General features: G+C 48.8%; 1 protein-coding gene across 2 annotated transcripts in view; it reads left to right on the top strand.

Moving 5' to 3' along the window:
* Positions 1-21,430, top strand: part of BMP3 (bone morphogenetic protein 3) — a gene marked incomplete at its 5' end in the record, with an annotated part of 89,188 nt that overhangs the window by 60,416 nt on the left and 7,342 nt on the right. Inside the window, one exon of one of the 2 annotated variants that reach the window (XM_082303504.1) lies at positions 12,710-13,037. The exons of the other annotated variant lie outside the window; for it this stretch is intronic. Coding sequence (XP_082159630.1) covers positions 12,710-13,037 — 328 coding nt within the window. Of the gene's footprint in view, positions 1-12,709; positions 13,038-21,430 lie in introns of those variants that run through there. 2 annotated transcript variants of the gene reach the window in all.

Below are 21,430 nucleotides of genomic sequence, written 5' to 3'. Positions count from 1 at the left end.
TATCTCTGTTCAGCCGCCCTGCCCTAATCAGCATTGCTTCTGGGCACAGATTTTGCTCTGCTGTTTGTTTGTTTGTATTTAAATTATCAGATTTTTGCTCTGAAACTCGTTGGCTGGTAGGACTGAAACAGTACAAGGGTTGTCTTGCAAGAGAGAGGGCTGGTGAAGCCTGCTGTGTTCTCCAGTCAGGACATGGAGCAGAGGTGTACAGTAACCAGCTCCCAGCCCAACGCCTCTCTGAAAAAAGTCTGTTGTGAATATTAGGTTGAGTCAGTTTACCTTTGGCTGCAGAGGTGCGTTCCAAATAAAACAGTGCTCTCACTCTTCCTACCTTTGTCGGGTGGTCATTGCATGGACAGTAGCATTGCAGATGGCCAGGCAAACCGCCCTTGCTTAAAAATAGGTGTCCATGGGCATTAGAGTGTTGGAGGACGGTGTACGTGGCAGACACAGCCTGGGACCTGTGCGAAAGGCATTCCCAAGCGCATCCTCATGCGAGTCTCCTCTTCCCACGGGTTAGAAAGTAAGAACCATCAACAGCTGTGTGCAGCACCATGCACAGTCAGGCTCCTGGTGACGAGGTGGAGGGTATGCAGGAGTTAACATGCTTTCTTCAGTTTCCGAGAGGATTTTCTGTAAATCAAATCACTGCCAAGCCTCTTCCATCAAACCCTCGTGTGTGTTACGGAGCCCAAAAGCAGGACGGGAGGGTTGGAGGGGCTAGGGTGACTGGTGAGGGGTCTGGGTGGTTTGTTCAGGGGTCAGCCAGCAGGGAGAGACACAGAAATCTCTCAACACACGTGAGGTGGGAAAGCAAAAATCCGGATTTTGTGCTTTTAAATCTCAGGGCTGAACAGACAGTTGTTGTTGATGACTGAAATAAGAACAGGCGTGGATGTAACATTGTGTCTGCTTTGCATAACTAGTCCTGTCTACATATTAGGATTTAATTAGTTACTCATAAAGAAGCCTTTTAAAATCCTTGTTGTCACATCCATCAAAGGGGAAATGTCCCCTTTGTATTCAGTAGGTATGCTTAGTCCTGGTTGCTCTGAGTGGAAGAAGTCTCATTTCATGTATGTTTCAACCACTTTCATCATTCCTTGGGTAAAAACTAGGGCACACTGCAAACTCGATGGACAGGTCAGCACACGGATCCCTTCTAGAGGGAGACTGTAGCTTCAGGTGACGTTCCATTTAACCTCTTTCGTAAAAAAAACCCCAAAAACGGAGGAATGTGGGGGTAGAGCACCTCCCGTATCTGGGGCTTTACAGGTGGAATGTAGCACATGCAAAACTGCATTTGAACCTTCCCACTGAACATAAGGGAACATTCAGACAAAGTGCCAGGATGGCTTGTTTGCTTTATTTATGTGTCGATGTGTGCACAGGAGTAACTGAGGTCCCTACAATACTGAGAAAGCTTTTGGACAGATGGAGGGACAGGTATGAAGAAGCCCAGGAAGAAAGGCTTGGCTAATGCTGTACTGATTTAAGGATTCATGTTGGCAGAGAACTTACCGTGTCCCCTGAAAACCTTTTTACCGAGTGGGTAAAAAACATCCTGTTTCTTGGATCGAGTCTTAGATATGAAGCTTACCTGCTGGATCCAGGATTTGTAGTTGCATGCCAGGTTAAATACAGCTGGAGGATTAGACAAGTTGTAATTGCATGGGCTGACATCAAAACTGTCTTCAGCCATTTTTTAGTAATCTAAAAAGCATTTGCTCACAGGTGATTGTACAGTGTTGTTCTCTGCCTCTGTTTTCTAACCAGCTCCTTCACAACGTGTCCAGAATGCTGTTTGCTAATGGGGTAATTGACTGTTTGTATAACTTTGTGCCTTCAGCCTTGAGTCCTTTATTGAGCTCTGGATCGAAGTCTTGTCCATGCAACTTTCTTCTCTGGATACTTATGCATTTAGGCAGGTATAAAAAAACCTGACTAGAGATGGCTTGTCTACTTCTCAAGCTGAAAGGCTGGGCGAGTATTTCTGTCAGGATGGGTTGTTCCTAAGAGCTGCCGTAGCAGTTTCAGTTGTTCCACAACGCTGCCTTCCTAAAGAACGAGTCTGTCTGGGAAACTGCCTCGCTCAGAGCGGTGCGAAGCCCTTACTCTTGCTCATGCTTACTCTGAGTCACTTGGGAGACTGTAAATCTTGGGTTTTTCAGGAGAGGTTTGTATGGTGTGCAGAGATATCAAATTATCTTTTCAATGTGGAAAGGCATACTTTGCCGAAACACGTTTTTTTCCTTGGCTGTCTGAGGCTGTCAGAAGATATGAAACTTGGTTTTAAGTCTTTGAATCCAATTCTCGTTCACAATACAAAGTAAAAATACTGAACAATCAAGTTTATGTTATATTCATACTTTAAATCCATAGGGTAATATCAGAGGGTCTTGTATTTGATCTACGTGGATCCTCTGAGTATTTTTGCCATTTTATTGCATCGCCCTATCGAGGGAGTATTATTTATATGAGATAATCCTCATTTGGTTCCAGTTTATTAAATGAAAGGAATGTGTTAGGCAGTCAGTTCTTAAGAGGTCTGGAATCTGGACTGTAATTGAATCCATTCCCTCTCAGCTAATTTATGTAATCTGATGAGAAACAAGTGTAGTACAATTTGTTCAAAGAAAATTGAGAATGTTCACTTTATCGAACCATACCAAAAAAAGTTCTCTGAACAAAGCAGCGCAGCAAAAGGCAGAGCTTGGGTTCCCTTGTCTGACCAGCCGTACTTGGGGCGTCTCTCCTCGCGAAGGAAGATGGAGGGAATGTCTTGTGCTGGAATCACACTCCTTCAGTTTTGTGTGAACTGCCTGGTTTACAGGTTTTCTGTGGCAGTGTGCTAGATGTGCTATTTGTGATACTGCGAGCGTTTTTTCCTCACACTTAGCTTGTGGCTGCAGCGCTTTCATTTATTCTTACTGTGTGCACGTTGTTTTCTAAAACAGAGCCAGGTAAGGAGCCATTTTGCTGCAGCACCTGGCTCCTAGATTTTCCCCTGGACTAATGATGTGAAATCCCTCCTTTATCTCATCAACAGTGAAACTCATTTGCTTTGGGCACAGCACCCATCAGGCTGAGCACGGGCAGTCCGGTGGGCAGGGCTGCGCCCCGTCTGGGATAGGAGTGCATCGGGACACGTGGGCGCTCAGGAGCGGCGTGTTGGGCATTGTTATCTCCAGAACCATCCCATCTGCTTCTGCCCTTCTCCTCTCACACTTCTGCTGTGGTCGGTTCACTGCAGGTGGGCGAGCACTTGGCAGGCAGTCACTGACTGGCATTGGAATTCCCTCCAGTCCCGTTGTATTCTTCGGTATATTCAGAGATACAATCTGGTAATCTGTAAGGACCTGTAGGCCAAGTCATGGCCAGCAACCCGTTCCCAAGCATGGGGCATAAGGCAACTCTTCCCTTCCCTGCTCTACCCCCCAGATTTAAGAGCAGTTTAGAGAGGAGATCTGTCGCTGCCCCACACATCCAGGCCAGAGCAGAGAAGGAAGGAGGCGTGGGCAGTGGGAGTGCCTCTGGAGCACAAAGGCAGCAGTAACCCCATGCAGGGGAGAGGGGTGCTAATGCCAGTGCCCAGCCCAAAGCCTCTGGAAAGAGTGGGATGTTGTTGCCTGTCAGTCAGCTGGTGACAGCAGGTAGAGGTCGGAGCAGGTCACGTGCGACAGACAGCGCGTGCCTGGTGACAGCTGTCACTGTGATCGGCCAGCTTCCAGGGCACGGGATCTGCAGGGGGTTTAGACGGGAAAAGACTGTTGGTTATGGAGTTTTCTCTTTAGTGATCAGCAGAGTTTCTTTGCAACTGTCACAGGAGTTTGTGCTTATGTTGGATGATCCACAGTTGGCCCTTCCTCCAGTGGCCCTGCTGGTGTGTTAGCTGCAGTTGGCTCTGGAAGGGAATCCCCCCTGGTAGCTCGCTCTTGGCTGTGTCCGTGGGTCCCATCCTTTCCACCAGTTTGGTGTTCCGCTCTCCAGCTGTCCAGCTGCTTCAAGGGAAGTCAGTAGTGTTGAATGTGTGCAAGTCATTGGCTCAGTGGTGCTCATCAGAAGCTGTGGATATAGACTATGACTTAAGGCCGAACTTCACTTCTGGAAAAGGTCAAAACATCCTGAGTTTCCAAAATGTGAGCTCTCCAGTCCTGGAGAGGATTACCCAGACTCCAGCCCCTAATTTGCAGGGATTACCATGTTGCTTGTAATATTGCAGTGTGAAAGAATTCAGGGTTGAGAAAATAATGCCCATCTTCAACATCCCAGTTTTTTATGGACTTTACTGTGGCTGATAAATTGCACGGGATCTCTTAGACAAGAGCTACAACAGCGTGAGGAGGACAGCGCTTTGTTTTATAGCCCATAAAAAGTAGATGTGTTTTTTTCCTGTTGTTTGGCATCATACTTAATGTCTATAAAACCACTTGGCCCTTTGGTTGCACCTGAGTTCTGGATCGGTTGACCAAGATACTGACGGTACCAGGCCAGTTGCTGTCGAGAGTTTGGGGAAATGGGTGGCCAAGGGATGAAACTGGGGAGCTTGATGAGAACGAAGCCAGGGAAGGCTGCTGTTGCTCCAGACATGCAGCTGGAGCCATATGGGGAAAAATATCTTCTCAACATTTATCTGTGACTCAGAGCCTTTTCCTTGCATAATGGTGTTCCCCATATATGAGACTTGATGTCTGCACTCACGGATAGCGTGCCCTGATTTTTGAAGATTTTCAGTACCTGCACTATAGTTCCTTTCAATATTTGTGGCTCTGTCAGTCATCCATTAACTCTCCTGATTGTGCATATTTGCTGTCTCTCATTCAGCATCCAGGATTTTTGTCATAGTCTTCACATCTTTTGGAGGTGAAGCAAGGCCACCGTGCTGATGTGAGGAGTTGCCATGTAGGAGTCCAGGGGATAATCCCTAGGAATGCAAGGTGACGGGGAACAAGTGTTGGATAGATGCATAAGTAGGAAGTAGAGTACATTCAGACTCAACGTTTTCATGTGTGAGAAGTAAAATCCATTGCTGCCAACTCTGTAAATGTTTGATTTGGAGATATCTGGTTCCACATCTGGCTTGTCTTTAAGTACAGCAAACACTACTTTTCGCTTTTAATTTCTCTCTTTTACAATTTCCACTTCAATCTAGTAAGAAAGATCAAATCTCTTCTGAGAAAAGTTGGTCTTTTTACAGCTTTGGAGAAAACTAACCATAAATATGTACAATAGGGGAATGGAAACTACAGATGACTAAAATCTTAGGGGAGGAAGAGTTGTGACTTAGGGAAAATGCTATCCTGCCCTCCCTGTGTTGTCTCTAGAGAGAACAGAACAGAAGGGAAAAATGTCTCGGAAAGCAGAAATTGGCCAAGCGCTTGTCTGGAATGTGATTTGGGTTGAAGCTTCTGTGTGCAGTTTGGGAATCAGGAATGATTCACTGCTCCTTACGTGTGAAGACAGCGTCACGATGCACAGACAGATGCAGAAGGCAGTGAGACCTAAACATGGTAGCTCCTTCTCCTCTTGCTGATTTCCTGAAAATAAAGGCAGCGCATTTGCAGGACTTCGCAGTGGGTTTGCTCATTCCAAGGGAGCTCTACAGGCCATGGGGTCACATCCTGGGATTAGTTGTGCTGTCTATTTAAAATTTACATTAGCTGACTGAGTGTGTGGGGTGTGGAGGGAGAGGGGCTGTGGCACGGTGGAGCCCAGCACGGCACATTGCCCACCGAGGGCAGCAACCGGCCAGCGCTGCACACTCGGGCACATCTGCTCTGGCTCTGCGTGCGCGTAGTGGTGACCGGTCTGGGCATTGCCTGTTAATCGTGGGCACAACAGGGGTGTTCTCAATGAGGCTGCAGCATCCCATAGTTCTGCGAGTACTGTCGGGGCAGTCTGTGCTGTGGGTTTGCTGTCTGGGCGTACAGACGTCAGCCAGAGTCCTGCGTGCTGCTCCCGGGGCTGCTCCTGTGATTGCTGCCACACGCAGGTGTCTGAGGACCCACTTTCCCTCTGAGTTCCACCAGGAAATAGCTGTGGCTGAAGGTGGGATGTCGAGATTCTTTTAGTGGATGGTTGAACGGCAAAACTAGTACTTTCTTCGGCTGCCAGCTGTATCCTAGCAAAAACGATGGCAAACTTCTCGTGCCTGGCGCCGGTCAGTGCCGGTGTTACTCGTGGTGCCAACTGCTGCAGGTACAGGTGGTGGTGTGGCAGAGAAGGTGAGGGTTTCTCTGGAGAGCCACCTCTTGCCGTAAAGCAGAGTTTGTGCCTAACGCTTGGCAGGGCGCAGCGCAGACCTCCGCAAGAGAGAGCCCGTGCCCATGCCTGCACTCCAGAGGCCAGAGGCTGTTTCTTGGTGATTAACTTGCAGGGAACAGAATTAATAGGAAGGGGCGGGGCGGGGGGAGAATCTGCTTTAACTCTTTGTAAAAGCAGCTTCCCCTAAAGCTTCCAAAACTATTATTTGGAAAAGACCTGGTATCTTTAAAACTTCAAGGGACAGCGGAGCGGGAAGAGGCGGAGAATGGCCCCTGATGAGCTCAGGGTGGGTCTGCGATTACTGGCTTTTGTGGCTGCATTTTTCAAGCTCTGCTGTCTAAGCTATGTCAGTAATTAAAGATCCAGGGAAGGATGGATATGCAACTGCATTTCCCACATCCTTCGTGAGGTCTGAGCAATCAGGGTCTTGGAATAAACATTTGGTTGAAAAATTCCGCCGTACCCCGAGCTGAATCTACTCATCTCCTGTGCTGCAGCAGAGGCCTGCAAGTAATTTGCATACAAAACAGTATTTCAGTAAAAAGTTCTTGTTCAATATTGCCGTGTTTTCCCTTATTTTGGATTCTTGATCTTTTCTTCTGTGTGATGACAGGAAATGTCTTGTGATTAATCATTTCACTGCTCATCCTTAGAATCTCATTAGTAAAAAGGAAGTATTTTTATAAAAATTGTCCATGTCTTATAGGACGTTCTTTTCTGGCTGCACTGGTCATGTCAAAGATGCTTCATCGACACCAGTTAGTGTAGTGGCAGTCACGCTCGGTTCGCTTCCGCACGGTCTCGGAAGGACACCGCGCTTTATAAAAGCAGAGTACACAGACTGTGATGCGTCTCCAAGTCACCTTGGCACAGCACCTGAAAGCCTTAAGTCAGACTGATCATTGCTGACTTGGGCAATGAACGTCATTTGAGACAAAATGCGAACTGTGGTATCTGCAGTGAAGGAATGGTAGTCAGGAGTAATGCACAGGATTGCTGACTGCTCAGGAAACTCATCTGCTTCCTTGCCCACCTGTGCTTGCATGCGAGCTGCCCTCCTGGTGTTGTGTCCCTCCTGACATCTGAAGTCAAGGACTCCTGAGTGTTACCACAAATGGAAGCTCCCAAGTTACGTCCTATAACCCTTCGCCAGTACTAGCTGGAGGAAGCTCTGGCCTCTGCCCTAAGTGGAAATCTGTCCCCAGACCCTTCTGTGGTCTGGCTTGCATTCCAAAGGAAAGGTTGATTTTCTTAGACAGACAGGACAGTGCATAAAAAAAGTAACTTAGTGACCTTATGCTCCTTTTCCCTGAAACGTCACTGGGCATAGTTCCCAGTATCTTGTCGCTGTTCAGCCCTGATCGGACGCGAGCGAAGTGGACGTGCAAAACACACGGTAATCAAGAGAGACTCGTTCCAAGGACTGATAGCCACATGAAAGCTTCCTGTGTATATTCTTAGGCCCTGTGGCTTTTTAGCAGAAACAAGTGCAAATTTTCAGCCCAAAACTACTTCTCGCTGTAAACGTAAGGTGCATGGAAGTGTCTCAATTTTTTTTCTGAAAGGAGATTCTGTTATTGTCACCGATTGTGACATTTACCGCAGGTACAGGGTTTGCACACTGCAGTAAGGGAACTGATTTTGGGTGCTGATGGGCAAGTGCATCCCTGGAAATCTAGATTTTGTGCCGGTGGGGAGAGCTGTGGGTGTTTTTGCTGTGTGCATCAGTTAGAGTCTGCAAGCTGTATTAGCCTGTATATGTTTTCAATTCTTTTCTATTTCTTCAGCACCCCACCAAAATCATAATTTTGTTCTTTTTATGTGGAGTCTGGATCTTTGGTCTTACAACAACATTGGGATCTGTTGTTGTGGTGGTTGTTTTGGATCATAGGGTGAAACCAGAAAGTAGCAGGAGATTGGTGCTGAGGAGCTTCATTCTGCTTGAGCCACCGGCACATTCACAGAAGAATGAATGTTATTTAGTACAAAATGTTTGGTCATTAGATGTTCTCCTTTCGCCCATCTGTGAAAGTGGCAGTTGGGGAAACTGTACCCTTAACTCCATTTCCCCACGTACAGAAATCAGATTACAGATGGCTAAAACCTTTGGGCAGTTCTCTGCGAGGCAGGCAAGGACAAGCAGTGCAGGCCAAGCCACAGTTCCCACCACAAAGAAAACAAAAACACAGGTGCTGAACGGACTGCGGCCACGCAGATGAGCTGTGTGTACAGAACACGGCTTTGCACGGAAGGGGAACATCGTTCTCGTTGTTTGGCTGTTGTTCGCTCAAGGCGTGTTTTATTTCAGCTCGGCTCCAGGCAGAGTTGTTACAGGTCCTGCAGCAGAAGTTCTCTGTGATGAGAGAAACATGTGATCCTGAGGCCCGAGAGAAGAAATTCTGCTGGAAGGCCCCTCCAGGGGGAAGGCTGCTGCTGCTGGCCACCTGAGCAAACACCCAGCCCGTCTGGCGAGCCTCGAAAAGCCAGCACAGGGGATACAGGGAATGGCTGCACACAAGGAGGTTTGCTCTGGGCTTCCCACCTTGGCCTGCCTTGTGAAAGGCCTTACTCTTGTGTACATCTCTGGAGCCATGAGCGGGAACATTCCAAGGAGCATGTGCCGCCTTGTTTCCAGTAACGGGAGAGGCAGCTCAGCACTTTGCGGTCCGTGGAGCGTGGTTCCAAGCATTGCCGGATGACGTGCTGCTTGGCGTTCCCATTTGTACCTGGCGTACCTGGAGCACGTGTGTGTCAGGGATGCAGGGGAGTGATATGGACCAGGGTACGGTGTGGTCCTGCAGAGCAAACCAACCCCAGGGAGAAGAGACAAGGTCTGGATGCGGGACAGCGCACCTTAACCGTGGGTTCGGGGTCTGGTAAGAGTGGGGATGACCTTGTGGGGCTGGGGACACACCGCTGGGGCAAAGCTGGCATCACTGACCCAAAGACTCAGTGTCAGGAGCCCTGCTGTAGCAGAGCACACAGAAGCCCATCTGAGACAGCCAAGCAGATGTGCAGAGGGCTGGTGCGAGGCAGCCGAGGCGGAGCTGCAGCGGGGAATTCTCCAGATGACAGCCAGGAGAGCTGGATGTGGGAGCCACAGCAGCGGAGATTGCTTTGCTAAGTGAACTCTGCAACGGCTGAGAGCCAGGCAAATAACAGCACAAGTATGGGGTTAGCCTTCACATGCTGAACAGATTTTGCTAATATCACTTTGTTATGCAAATATGTAATTATTTCATTTCCCCCAGAAGGAGTATTTGTGGTTTCCTCTTCCCTGGGACTTCCGAGTGCTTGTGTGAAGGGAACAAATAACTGGAAAGTTACTGGGTTGTCCGCTCTGCGGCAAGCTCTGAAAAAGTGAAAACCCTGAAGTTTTTGGTGGAGGTTTTAAACAGCACTTTAGAAGGGGCTGCCGGAGGGTGATGAGGCTGGCCCTGACAGTGGCACAGGACTTGCTCACCATTTAAATAAACTTAATTTGTACTGAATCCTGCTGTGTGCTGGGGGCTAAGGAGTTAAAAGCCAGGTTGCTTCACAAATTGGAGACTGTGTGGTGATCAGGACGGAGCTGCTCAGGCCCGATAGGGCCTGGAGTTGTGCTGGCTGTAGCTGGAGGGGAGGACGTGTGAATAACTGCTTTGCAGCACTTCTGTGGAAGTGGCAGAAAAGGAATAGCAGAGAAGCGCTGTTCCCTTAGAGGTCAGGTGTGAGAGTTTGTCGGCTGTGGAGAGGAGCTCCCTACGTGCTTTGCTTTGCTTTGGTTGGTGTGCTCACAAGGCTCTGGCATTTAAAAGTCTCATGGAATGGGGGATATTTTTCAACTTTGGAAGCTGCAGAGCTCCATGTAATGAGTGTCCTGATATGTCACAGAGACAATCCATAAAGTGAGGGATTTTTGAAACCCATTGTGTGTGCCTGCGTAGCATGCTCAGAAAACTGCAGCGGCTGTTTGAAAAGGGGGATTCGGAGAAGGCTCCTAATGCCCTGAGAAATCACTTTTTCCTTTGTGTTTCACACCCAGTGTCCTCTTCCTCTCTCCTTGCTGGCTGTAACAGGATTATATAGGGCTAACTTTCTATTTTAGACACTTAGCTGCAATCAAGTGGTGGGGCAAGGTTCTGGGAGCTGAGTTTGGATTTAATTTTGCATAAACAGGGCTTTCCACTAACACTTAAACAATTTTAAATAAAAGCTCAGCCAGAGGGTGCTTGAGCTTCCATGTTGAATTTAAAGTAGTTCTTGTCTAATCCCCCTTTGCTTGAGAATGGTGTTACAGATACACACTGTCTCTGAGGGTTTGTTTGATTTTTTTTAAACTCAGGTAATTCTCAATTTACAGTGGTCTGATCTCAAGAGTCAGGAAGCTGCTCAGAGGATGTGTTGGAGATACGCAAAAGACCACATTCTTTCAGCAAATCACTTGGCACTGTAGGTATAGGACAGGATTCAGTTAAGCCAGTTTTTATTTAAAGACTTGTGGTCTATTGTTGCTTGGGGTTTTGGGGTTTTTTTATGTTGCTTCTTTCAACAGTAGGAAATAACATGACTGAAAATGAAATGGTAATTTCCACTTGCACAACGATTCTTCTTTGGGATTGACGGTTCTGCCATGGATGTAAGCCAGGGACCACTGAATTTTGTAGCTATCAGTTTAAATAATTTTGTTTTCTTTCTGCATGGATCCGCATTGGTTTCATTACTTGTGTCCAAAACAGCAACCACACCTTAATGTTTTAATTATGAACTTATTAATTATGTTCACTTGTATTGTTAGCTTTTATATTGCACTAATGTGTATTTCTTACCTAGAGAAGTGAGAAGTAGAAGTAATGGTACTACTAGCATCGATACTGACACTGTGTGTGCTTTCACATCTACGGAGAGTATTTTGAGATGCATATGGCAGCTTCAGTGCCTCAGAACTGTTTGAAGATGAGTCACTGCCATGGGTTGCATCTGAGTCCTCAAATGTAGGAGCATATAAAAAAATCATTGCTTTTGAGAATCTTCACTTTCCTCCCTACCTGCTGGGTGGGCACTTGCCTCTTGTAGTTACAGATGGGCTTATTACAACTGCATAACAGTACTTGCCACCGATCCTAATTTCAGTGTAATTTGAGAGGCAATACACAATGTGTCGTAGTGTTTTATATAGGGCTGGATAATGATACACTTGCTGTAGCCCGTGGAAAATCCAAATGCCCTGTGCTGAAAATGCAGTGCTAAGCTCTGTGTACTGATCTGCAGGCCAATCTTACTATCTCCCTTCTTCAGTTTAGAAACCAAGCTGATCTTGGGAACCAGCACATTTATAAAGGTGACACTGCAGCGAGGCTTCTCTTCCACCTCCCGTGTGTTCCCTGCCCGACATACAGATGAGGTACCCTTTGTGTTGCAAAGCAGATTTTGTAAGTGATGGTGTCGTATATGCTGGGCTATTGTGTGATGCTGTGGCACTGGCTAGAGGGGCTGAGACGCTTCTGTCCTTTTGGTGCTGAAAGGCAGCAAATGCGCGAGGCACACGGAATTGTCTCAGCCGAGCAAGGAACACCTTGCTGTGCCCTGCTGTAGTGGAGGAGTCTTCACGTGCACGGTTTCTCTGGGTGCATGTCTCTTCCCAGGGACTCCAGGCTGCTGAGGGCACCTGTGCCCCTCCCGGACGGGTTGGAGGAAGCCGAGGGTCACCGAGCGTGGTTGGTACTCAGGAGAGGCAGGCAGAACCCCAGCACAAGCCGGTGAGCATCCCTTCCACCTGCCCGCGGTGGACTGTGCTCTGCTCCCAGCCAAGCCTTGAGACGTTCCAGGGGAGAAGGATGAGTGCGCTGCGACTCGTGGGGGTTTTTTTATTGTTGGTATTTTTTTTTAATGCGATCACGTTATTGTACGGCCTTTGGGAGGGGCTGGGTGGAGGCGGGCAGGGGACCGTCCTCCGCCTCAATCGCCGTCCGCCCAGGGGGATGGAGTTTCCAGAGCATCCCCTCCCTCCATCCCGTCGCTGCGCTCCCCTGGGGTGGCGGTTCCCCGCACTTCGCCCCCGCCGGAGCGAGGGCGGGCGGGGCGATCGCCGCGGTCCCACCCGTCTCTGCACGGCGCGGGGCTGCACCGGTCGAGGAGCGGGAGCGGCGAACGAGTACCGGCCGTGCCGGGAGTAGCTCCGCCGCCTCTCTCCACACAACTACCTGCACGGCTGGGAATAAAACCCCTCGCTCCCCGCCGGGAAGGGAGGGCGGTCCAGACCGTGGAGCTTTCCTCCGCCCCCCTTTTTTTCCCTTTTTTTTTTTTTTTTTTTCCTTTTCCCCGTTTTTTCTTTCCTCCTCTTTTCCTTCTTCAGAAGGAGGACGCCCCGTGCGCGCTTTCCGCGCAGCCCCGGGCTCGCCTGGCCCGAGCGCGCCCGGCCGCGCCGAGGGGCCCTGGGGCGCCGCTGCCGGGACGGAGGGGCGGGATGGCGGCGTCGGCCCGCTGGGTGTTGTGCCTGTGCCTGGGATGGGGCTGCCTGTGCCTGGCTCTGGGGGATGCGCTGCGGCCGCGCCGGGTCGGGCTGCGGCGCCGAGCTGCGCCGGGGTCCGTGCGGGGCGGCCGCACCCGGGCGGCCGCAGGTGATGACGGCCCGGGGCAGCGGCGGCCCGGGCGGCCGGCGGCGGCGGACAGAGTGGCGGAGCACATGCTGCGGCTCTACGAGCAGTACCGCGGGAGCCGGGACCCGCCGACACCACCCGGGCCCTGGCTCCGCCGGGGCAACACGGTGCGCGGCTTCCGCCCGCTCCCGGCAGGTGAGTGCGTTCCGCGGCCGAGGGAAGACAGGGCACGGCTCCCGGCGGGGAGCGCTCGGCCACGGGGCAGCCCCGTATCTCGGCCGGGGCCGGGCCGTGTTCTCTGAGCCGCGGCGTCAGAGCATCGCTGGGGTAGTGCCCAGAGAGCTCGGTGGAGGGAAAAAATGAGAGAGTTAGAGACGCTTCACTTCCTGCGGGGACTGTCGTGTTTGACGTTATGTCCTGTACTTCAATTATTGCCTTACCGCTTCGGCTCTGCTGCTAGCATCTCTGCCATACGATGGCCGAGTACAATTCGAGGGAGGTGGAGTAATTAGCAGATCTTCTCCAGAGTCTCCCATTAGCGGTGTTTTTCACGTGTAGCTTTCTGTTGGGGATCCTTCAGGCTGTCTGCGGCATTCTCATGTTGACAAGTAGTGATAGTACTGACAGTGAGAGGTAGTGGCAGGTGAGTTCAGCTGAAGCATGACTTGAGTGTGGTAAATACTTCATCTTGCCATCTTTGGAAGGGGCACTTACATCTCTCTGTGATTATGGACTGGCATGCACAGGTAGATGGGTGAAAATGTAAAAACATTTTCCATAAGGGGGGGGACACATTTAACATGCCAGCATTCCAAAAGAGCCGTGTCCTAGCAGAAAGAGAAGTCACTGTCTTGGTGCTGCATCCCCTCCCTTCCCTCTTCTGGTTTTTGTGCATGTGAGCTCCACAAGGGCTAAATGGAACTGCCAGAACCCAAAGATGACCATCGCTGGGATGTCCTTCCCTTACCTACTGCATCCCAAAACCTTGCTGTGTGTGGGACAGCTGTCATGCTACACACAGCAGCCCCGTTTGGCAGTCTCTTACTTTGCTTTACACCGGTGCACTGAGCCACTGGCTTTTTCTTAGACAAGCATCTATCAGTAAAACTGAGAGTTATCTGTGAGTTTCAGTGACTTGCCTCAATTCCTTCCTGTCCCAGGAAGGAGAACTGGGTGGCAGGCCTCCTTGCTTCTTCGAAGGCAGCAATGTATTTTATAAGGCAGCTCTGCACAGAGATCAAATGCCACAAGGAATTGAGTGGCTTTGGTGTCTTAGGGTTCAACCCTGCAAATGTTTCTGTCCCCAGGAGAGGCTTTAGAGGAGTAAATACCCTGGGTTTGGAGGATTGAGAGCCAGGACTCCCCAGCTGCTGCTCTTACTGAGGAGCTCTCTTGACTTTCTAACATGACTTGTTTGCCGTATGAAGTCTCGTGTCCATGTCTGTCCCTGAATTAAGCCCACCAAAAGAGGGGAGGATATAATATTCACTACAGGACCCCCCCTCCCCCCCCCAAGAGGGGACGTTGTTAATAATCCCAGCAGAGCAATATTTGTTCTGTTACGCATATCTGGTTAAAGCCATTTATTGTTCTAAACCTAGAATGTTGGTTGAAATCCCATCTCTGTGGTCTTTTTGATTATATTTGTACTCTCACTTGATGTTGGGTGGCAGCAGTCCTATAAACACACTGCTTGCTAATCCCTTTCCTCCTCCTCCAGTACATTCACAGATCCAGTGCCAAAGCAATAAATTGGTTTTAAAACTTTTCTGACACTTTAATAAGTATTTATGCAAAAGAGTTAACCAGTTAATTGTTGTCTTTCTCTTGCCATTGGCAGCGGCAGCAGCAGCAGCTTATTTTGTGTGGTGATTGATGGCAGAGAAGTCTGTTTCCAGAAAGCCCTTACAGCAGATGTTCCTCAGGGTGGTGGGTGCAATGGAAAGGCTTTTTCTGACTTCCTCCTTGGGCCCAACTGCCTGACAAGCCCTGTAATGAAAATGGCACATCCAGCAGTATTCCCCTTTCAAGGTACTTTGTCTCTAGATCCTCTGCTTTGACTGTTGCACTCCTTGGCTCCAAATTTCAGTCTCCCATGGGCTTCCCCTTGTCCCTAATGGGACTGCATCAGTTAATTTAATACATGACCTTGCTGTTACTCCTTCACATTTTACCATTCCCTCTGCCAGCCCCTTCAGGGCTCAGGTTTTTGTCTGCTAGGAGCTGAAGTTCCACAACAACCCTCCTGTGTCTCCTCCATCTACGGCAAGAGGTCTTGAAGCAAATCTTCAGTGGTTTCATTTGCAGCTTAACTTTGCAATTTAGTCTGACATTTTCAGGAGAGAAACTCTTCCTTCTCTGAATCACAGCTCTCAAATGTAGTTGTGAAACCTTTCTGTCCTTGCTTTTTCTCTGCAGCAGCTTCTGCTTCTTCTGTGGCGCATGGGAAAGGCCTTTCCCAAATCTCCCAGGTAACCCAGTAGACAAATTTTTGAGACCCTGGAGTGTTGTGCGATGAGACCAAAAGCTCGCAGGATTTGTTGAAACTCATCCCTGTTTCTAGCCAAAGAACAGTGGTGTCGCATGTGGCAGCTGTGGCCTCGTAACCGACAGCCAGCAAAACCCAGCTAAGAGTGATTAATCGGAACAAGCGTCCTCATACCTGTTAAAAGCAAGTTTCTCTTTCTGCAGCTCAGTTCTCCGAGGGGATGGGACCAGAGCCTCAGCCCCGTGTGGCGCCTCTTTTAAGCCTCCATCCCACGCTGCCCTGAATTCTCTCATGCACCAGACTTCACAACTAGGCTGGATGGTTGCTTGTTTGGGCTGGGGGTTTTGGCCATTGATTTTGATGAATGCTCGTGCGATCATCTATTCAGGCAAATTTGTTTCCTGTTAATCTTGCGAAGTTGTCTGCGGGCATAATTGTTCAGTTTGAACCACTCAGAGAAAGGAACCTTTGATGCCTGTGACAAAACCGAAAAGAAACTCCAGGCCTGAAATCCATGAAGGGTGCAGTAAGGATGCACGCCTTTCACAGAGCGTTTAGTTACGTTTCAGCACCATTCTCTTTCATGGACTTAATTGCTCCAATTTGTTTCTGTGTATTTGAGGCAAGGGATGTTCAGCCTGTGATTTCTGTGGCAGCTCTTCTCACTGTGTTGCAGGATATTTCTGGGATGACGCTGGTAGTCCTTGTGTTGCTTTGGATAGGCCTTTTCAGTTCTTTACCGGTGGGTGCCACACATGTGAGTGCTTTTCCGTCCGTTGTGGCTTTAAAAGACGCATAGGAAGAAGGTCGGGTGATATGTGAGCCAGAAGGGAACACTCGGGCAGTTCTGGCAAGGGATCTCTGAAGCTGTGGTCCTGTCCGTGCAGCAGGGACTGTTCTTTCCTCCTGAAAGAGACCTGACCTCCGGCTGGCAGAAATCTGCTTGCCTTTAGCACTGCCTTTGGAGGTGTGCTGGTCGCTGCCCAGGCTCAGGATCTGGAGGTCAGATGCAGCACAAAAAAATAAAAGAGAGCGGAAAGATAAAAGCCTCAAATGCAGATTAGGTGTGCTTCTGAAAGCATTTTTAATCCTAGCATCACTTAAGGAACATGGCTGGCAGATGAGTCTTGACTTTAATTGGAAGGTCCTCTGAATGGTGTTATAGTAAAGCTATACAGTGAGAAATTACTTTAAACTCTTTTTTATTGACTGAAGTTCAAGTAATTTCAGGTATTACACCTGCCCCTAGGCCAATTCTTGTGGTTTTAGAACTATGTTCTCCTCCCTTTCAGAAGGCCTTTCTTTCCTTTGTTGTGGTGCGAAGTGCCCACGCAAACAGGGGAACGGAGCGCGCACGGGGAAAGCAGCGCCTCACCGGCTGCCATCAGCCTGCAGAAACCGGTCCGGGCCAAATGCTGGTCCCTCTGAGCAGCAGCAGTATCAGGGGTTCTTTGCAACAAGAACTTTAAACATATTCAGTCGGGAGACTTCTTTTTTTTTCCTTCTGTGTGTTTCTTTCGTTTGGGGTTTTTTTGCTGCACCCCTATAAATACAATGCAGACAGCAGCATCCTGGTAGTTTTTAGGAACTTGAAAAACATTAACCTGTGATTTGGGCCGATGGGCAAGCCTCTGAGGCAAATGGGTAGGATCTGTAGGTTCGGCCTCTCAGGACCAGACCCAGAATTTGAATTTTCTGGCTTCTGTCATCGCGTGTCTCACAGCGGTGCCATGCATGTGGGTGACCTGTGTTCGCAGTTGCCTGCTGGTCCCTGTTTCTAGAACACATTGCTTCAGCATGAAGAGCTCTGGCATCCACGGACAGGCTGTGCACAATTGGCTTTTTGGCCAAAGAGCAATGAATCATGGCTGTGAGGAAGAGTGAGATTGGTTCTTTTCCTGCCCAGATTTGTGTCCACTGTGGATGTACCCCCTTAGCTTGCTTGGCTTGTGCTAGCTTTGAGCTAGGTGTTGTGTTTAATTCTTGCACCTGCTGTGCTCTTCCTGCTTAAAAAATACAGAAAAGAGATCAAGTGGCCACTGTGCAGCACAATTACGATGTGCAGTGTGCAGATTGGTGGGTTTAATATCATGAGACCCTCACGTAAGTTAGGTCCTGAGTATGCAGCACTGCTGTTTCTACAGAAGTTCTTGATTTGAGCGGCTGATAGCTTTGATCAGTGGTGAACTTGCTGCTATTTTATTTCAGGTTGCTAGCTGCTGTGACCTTACCTGCTTTGCTAAAAGAATTAGTAAAACCAGTTTGGCCCCGGATCCTATGCTCTTTGAAAATGGAGAACCGCATCCTATCTTTTCCTTTTGCACAGTACACAAATTGGTAACTAGGAAGCAGCAGCCAAGTGAAGGGGAAGGTGGGAGAAAAGAGAAAATCTGGTTTCCAAAGCTGTTTCTGATGAGGAACTTGTTCGTTTTTCCACCTCCGAGTGAACTTTTGTAGCTGGGCCATGAACCAATGGGAACAATGTTTGCACTGGAACTGCCGCTATGTTCTTAACTGGGCCCTGTCACAAGGGCACCTCTTTAATATCTCCTTTAAATGATGGCTAATGGTGACTGTATAACTAAATAGTCCTTGTTATTGCATCCTTTTTCACCCGTGGGATAGATTTGGCAGTCCATAAAAATGTCCGGGCATCCTCTATAAAGGTAAACGCACCACATGTTAGCAGACTCATTCCAGCTTATTGATGCCTGAAATCCCCCTCGTGACAGCAGTCTATTCGTGCCGGCGATATCCGTCTTCACAGACCTACTGCGCTTCCTTACAAATACTTTTTTAATGCCAGTCACAGGCTGTGCTTGCAGCTGTGGGTTGGTGCAGGGAGGTGAGCTAGCGTGGTCCGTGCCCCTAAGATCCAGCAGGTACAAGCAGTGCCACGAGCCGGGTTTGAGCTGTCGGTAAATAGTCGGGCATCCCTGGTACCCCGAAGAGGGAGTGCCAATTCGTGTGTAGAGTAAGGCATTTCTGCTTTAGGTCTGAAGAGACTGTACCCTTCTTCTCGCCCTGTCCCGGAGACCCCTGTTGTAATTTGCACACGAGACTAGGAAGGGGGGCTGTCCCAGCGCAGGCTTTCCCACAGTGCAGCTGGACTGTGGGTTTTATTTGGGTACGGGGCCAGTGCACAGGTGACCACAGACTTGCCTGTGGGCCGAGGAGGCTGCTAAACCCATTGCCTGTCCATGTAACTCTATGTACCTTCCAAATGATTCTCGACATGAATACAAACAGTGCCATGTCCTACTTGTCGAGTATCTTTCTGCCCAGCTCGTGGCTGCTGCTTCAGTGCTCGATGCTGTAGGAGTGAGCACTGCTAGTGGTGCAGTGGTGCTGTGTCTTACCTACTGCAATTCAAAAGAGCTCTGTCATGCAGAGCTTGGCCTTAAAAACTCCTCATCAGTCCGGCATTAACATCTGGTGGAGAGGAGCAGAGGTTGCTGTTAAAATCTGGCCTCCCGGTGTCTGGAAGGCAGCGCGTGTAGCTCAGTTCCTCATATTTTTTCTTTCCTTTTATCTTCCTAAAACTTATCCTCTGGAATGATTTCCGGCAGAGTGTGTCCTAGGAGCCAAAAGACAAAGTTTCATTTCAATGAAATGAAATTTTCCTGGGCAAAAGGTGGGTTGGTAGATGTTTTAAAGCTGCATCTTCCTTGGCATGTCTCTCACTTTAAAGGGTAATTTCTAGCCCAGGGAGCACTTACTTCAGTGCAATGCTGACACCTGGGAGTCAGCTATCGGTGTCGCACAAGGGATGTACTGGACCCAGTACTCCCAAACTTTGATGGAACCTCAAGTCATGCAGTTGGGTTTCTTGAGGTGGAATCTGGTCAATCCACCGATGTCTGTGCTAGCCGCTAATAGCTGTTTCCGAGATGATTTTGCAGATGAAAGATCTGAGAACTCAGAGCTGCTGAAGCTTGGAGGTGGTTGTGTAGGAAAACAGCACCATCTACCGTAAGTGCTTCGTCTGGGCATAGAGTTCCAGGCCAGAAGTGGCTGCTGCAGTTTAGCTTTTAACCGAAACGATAGACTCCTCCTGTGTCTGCCCCATGCTGTCTAGAATTTCTTCATAAACAAAAAGTAGCTTCTTTTGTCTTCCAATACAATATGCTAATGTAGGACAGGCAGGCTTTTTTACGTGGCATTCGTAATAAAAATTAAGATCAAAACTTATCATACAGCGATGACTTAAATAATAACTTCTTGAACAGGTGCTTGTGAGACACCATGAATTCGTGCTCCTAAGACTGATCTACTCAGTGCTCTGCCAAATACGTATTAACCTCATTACCTTAGTGGTTATAAACCAAACAGAGATCAGGTCCTCGTGTATGCTTAGTACAAGTGTAATCAAGAGCTGGCTTTGGCTTGAGGAATAAAAAGCGGGATGGAATTCCAAGTAAGTCTAGTTCCCTAGGCATCTGTAGCAGCTAGAATTTGGATGGGTTTGGTACATGAGCTTTCAGTACTTGGAAACTTAACTACGTGCTCTTGTGTCAGATTGGGCTGAATGTGTAAACAAAGGTGTCTTCCTTAAATGATTTGGCCTTTTCACTGTTTTGGCCCTGTTCCACCAAGGAAAACCTGTAGTTTTTTTCCACAGTTCCATGAAGCAGTGCATCTGATAACTTGGGGAGAAGGGTTCTCTCTTCCTAGTGGGACCAGTTCCTGCTTTTTTAATGTATTAACTGGAATATTATGACAAAAATGTTCAGAAGAGGAGGAAGCTGCTTGGGTTGTTGGGGTAGGGATGGGGCAGCACAGGGAGAGTACAAGCTTTTGCCAGACTTACCTGAATGGCACTGGCCATTGGGATATTTGCAGGCTGGAGGCACAGAATGTCACACAAAACATGAAATTATCAAAGTCTGAGAAAGATCAGTACGCTTGTGTCATGGTTTGACACTGGTTAAAATGCTAGGTATCCACGAAAAATGTTCACTCACTCTTTTCTGCTATAGCTGAGCAGAGGAGGGGAAAAAAACCAAAGGGCTCATGAGTTAAGGACTGGGAGCAAATACTCTAAGGGCAAAACCAGGCTCAAATTTAAAGATATAAAGTAAATTTATTATTAACAGAGTCCGAGGAAGATAATGAGGAGTAAAATAAGCCTTGAAAACACCTTTTTCCCCCCCAGCCTCTCCCTCCTTCCCACCGACAGTGCAGGGAGACAGGGCGTGGGAGTGTTTGGTCAGTTTCTCACTCAGGATCTTTTTTTAGTTCGCTTAGGGAGAGGAGTGTCTCTTCTGTTGTGCCGTGGGGTCCTTCCTGCGGGAGATGGCTCTCCGTGAACTTCTCTGGTGGGGTTCTAATTTCACGGGTAGCAGTCTCGCCCGACCTGCTGTAACCTGAGTCCTTCCCACCGGCAAAACAGTCTTCCTAAAACTGCCATAGTGTGGGTCATGTAGTCCATGGGGTGTAGTCTTTCAAGGATAAGCTGCTCTAGTTTGGAAGCAAGGGCCCTCTTGTTTTTCTATTTCTGGAAGCAGGGGCCTTCTCTTTCTCTTCAGGTCTCCCCCTGGATTACAGCTTTTTTTAGCATCCGCCCGCTCCGGCGTGAGCACCTTTTCCCACGGGCTGTGAGAGAATTGCTCCATCCCCCATGGACTTCATGGGTTACAGGAAGACAGTTTGTTTTATCATAGTCTTCACCATGGCTTGCAGAGAAATCTCGACTCCGACGTTTGGAACACCTCCTCCCCTTCTTTCTTTTCACTGACCTTGGTGCAGCCATGTGATCTTTTTCCACATCTCCTCACTTCCTCCTCTTTCTCCAACTAGGCGGAAAAAAACCTGCTGCTCTTAAGTGCCATTGCCAACAAATTCCACCAGTTCAAAGACTTCTGCAGGATTTTGCAGTTCTGAGAAGTTTATTTTGTCTAAGTTCTGCATTGGGGAATTGCTCGCCATGTTTCTGCCGCCGGCCACGTGGCCTGGCCGCCCCTGTGCGGGCGCTGCCGGCCGTCACGGCACCGGCGCCATTCGGTGCCTCTCTTCATGCGGGGCGCCGAAAAGGGGAAGCTGCCACCGCTGCCCTTCTGCCCGCGGCGCGGCTGGCTAGAGGCGGCCAGACAGGCAAAAT

This window comes from Coloeus monedula (genome assembly GCF_965178545.1).
Source record: "Coloeus monedula genome assembly, contig: HAP1_SCAFFOLD_63, whole genome shotgun sequence".
NCBI classification, from domain to species: Eukaryota; Metazoa; Chordata; class Aves; order Passeriformes; family Corvidae; genus Coloeus; species Coloeus monedula.
The sequence above is the reverse complement of the archived record's forward strand: the minus strand, read 5'-3'. Positions and strand labels throughout refer to the sequence as shown.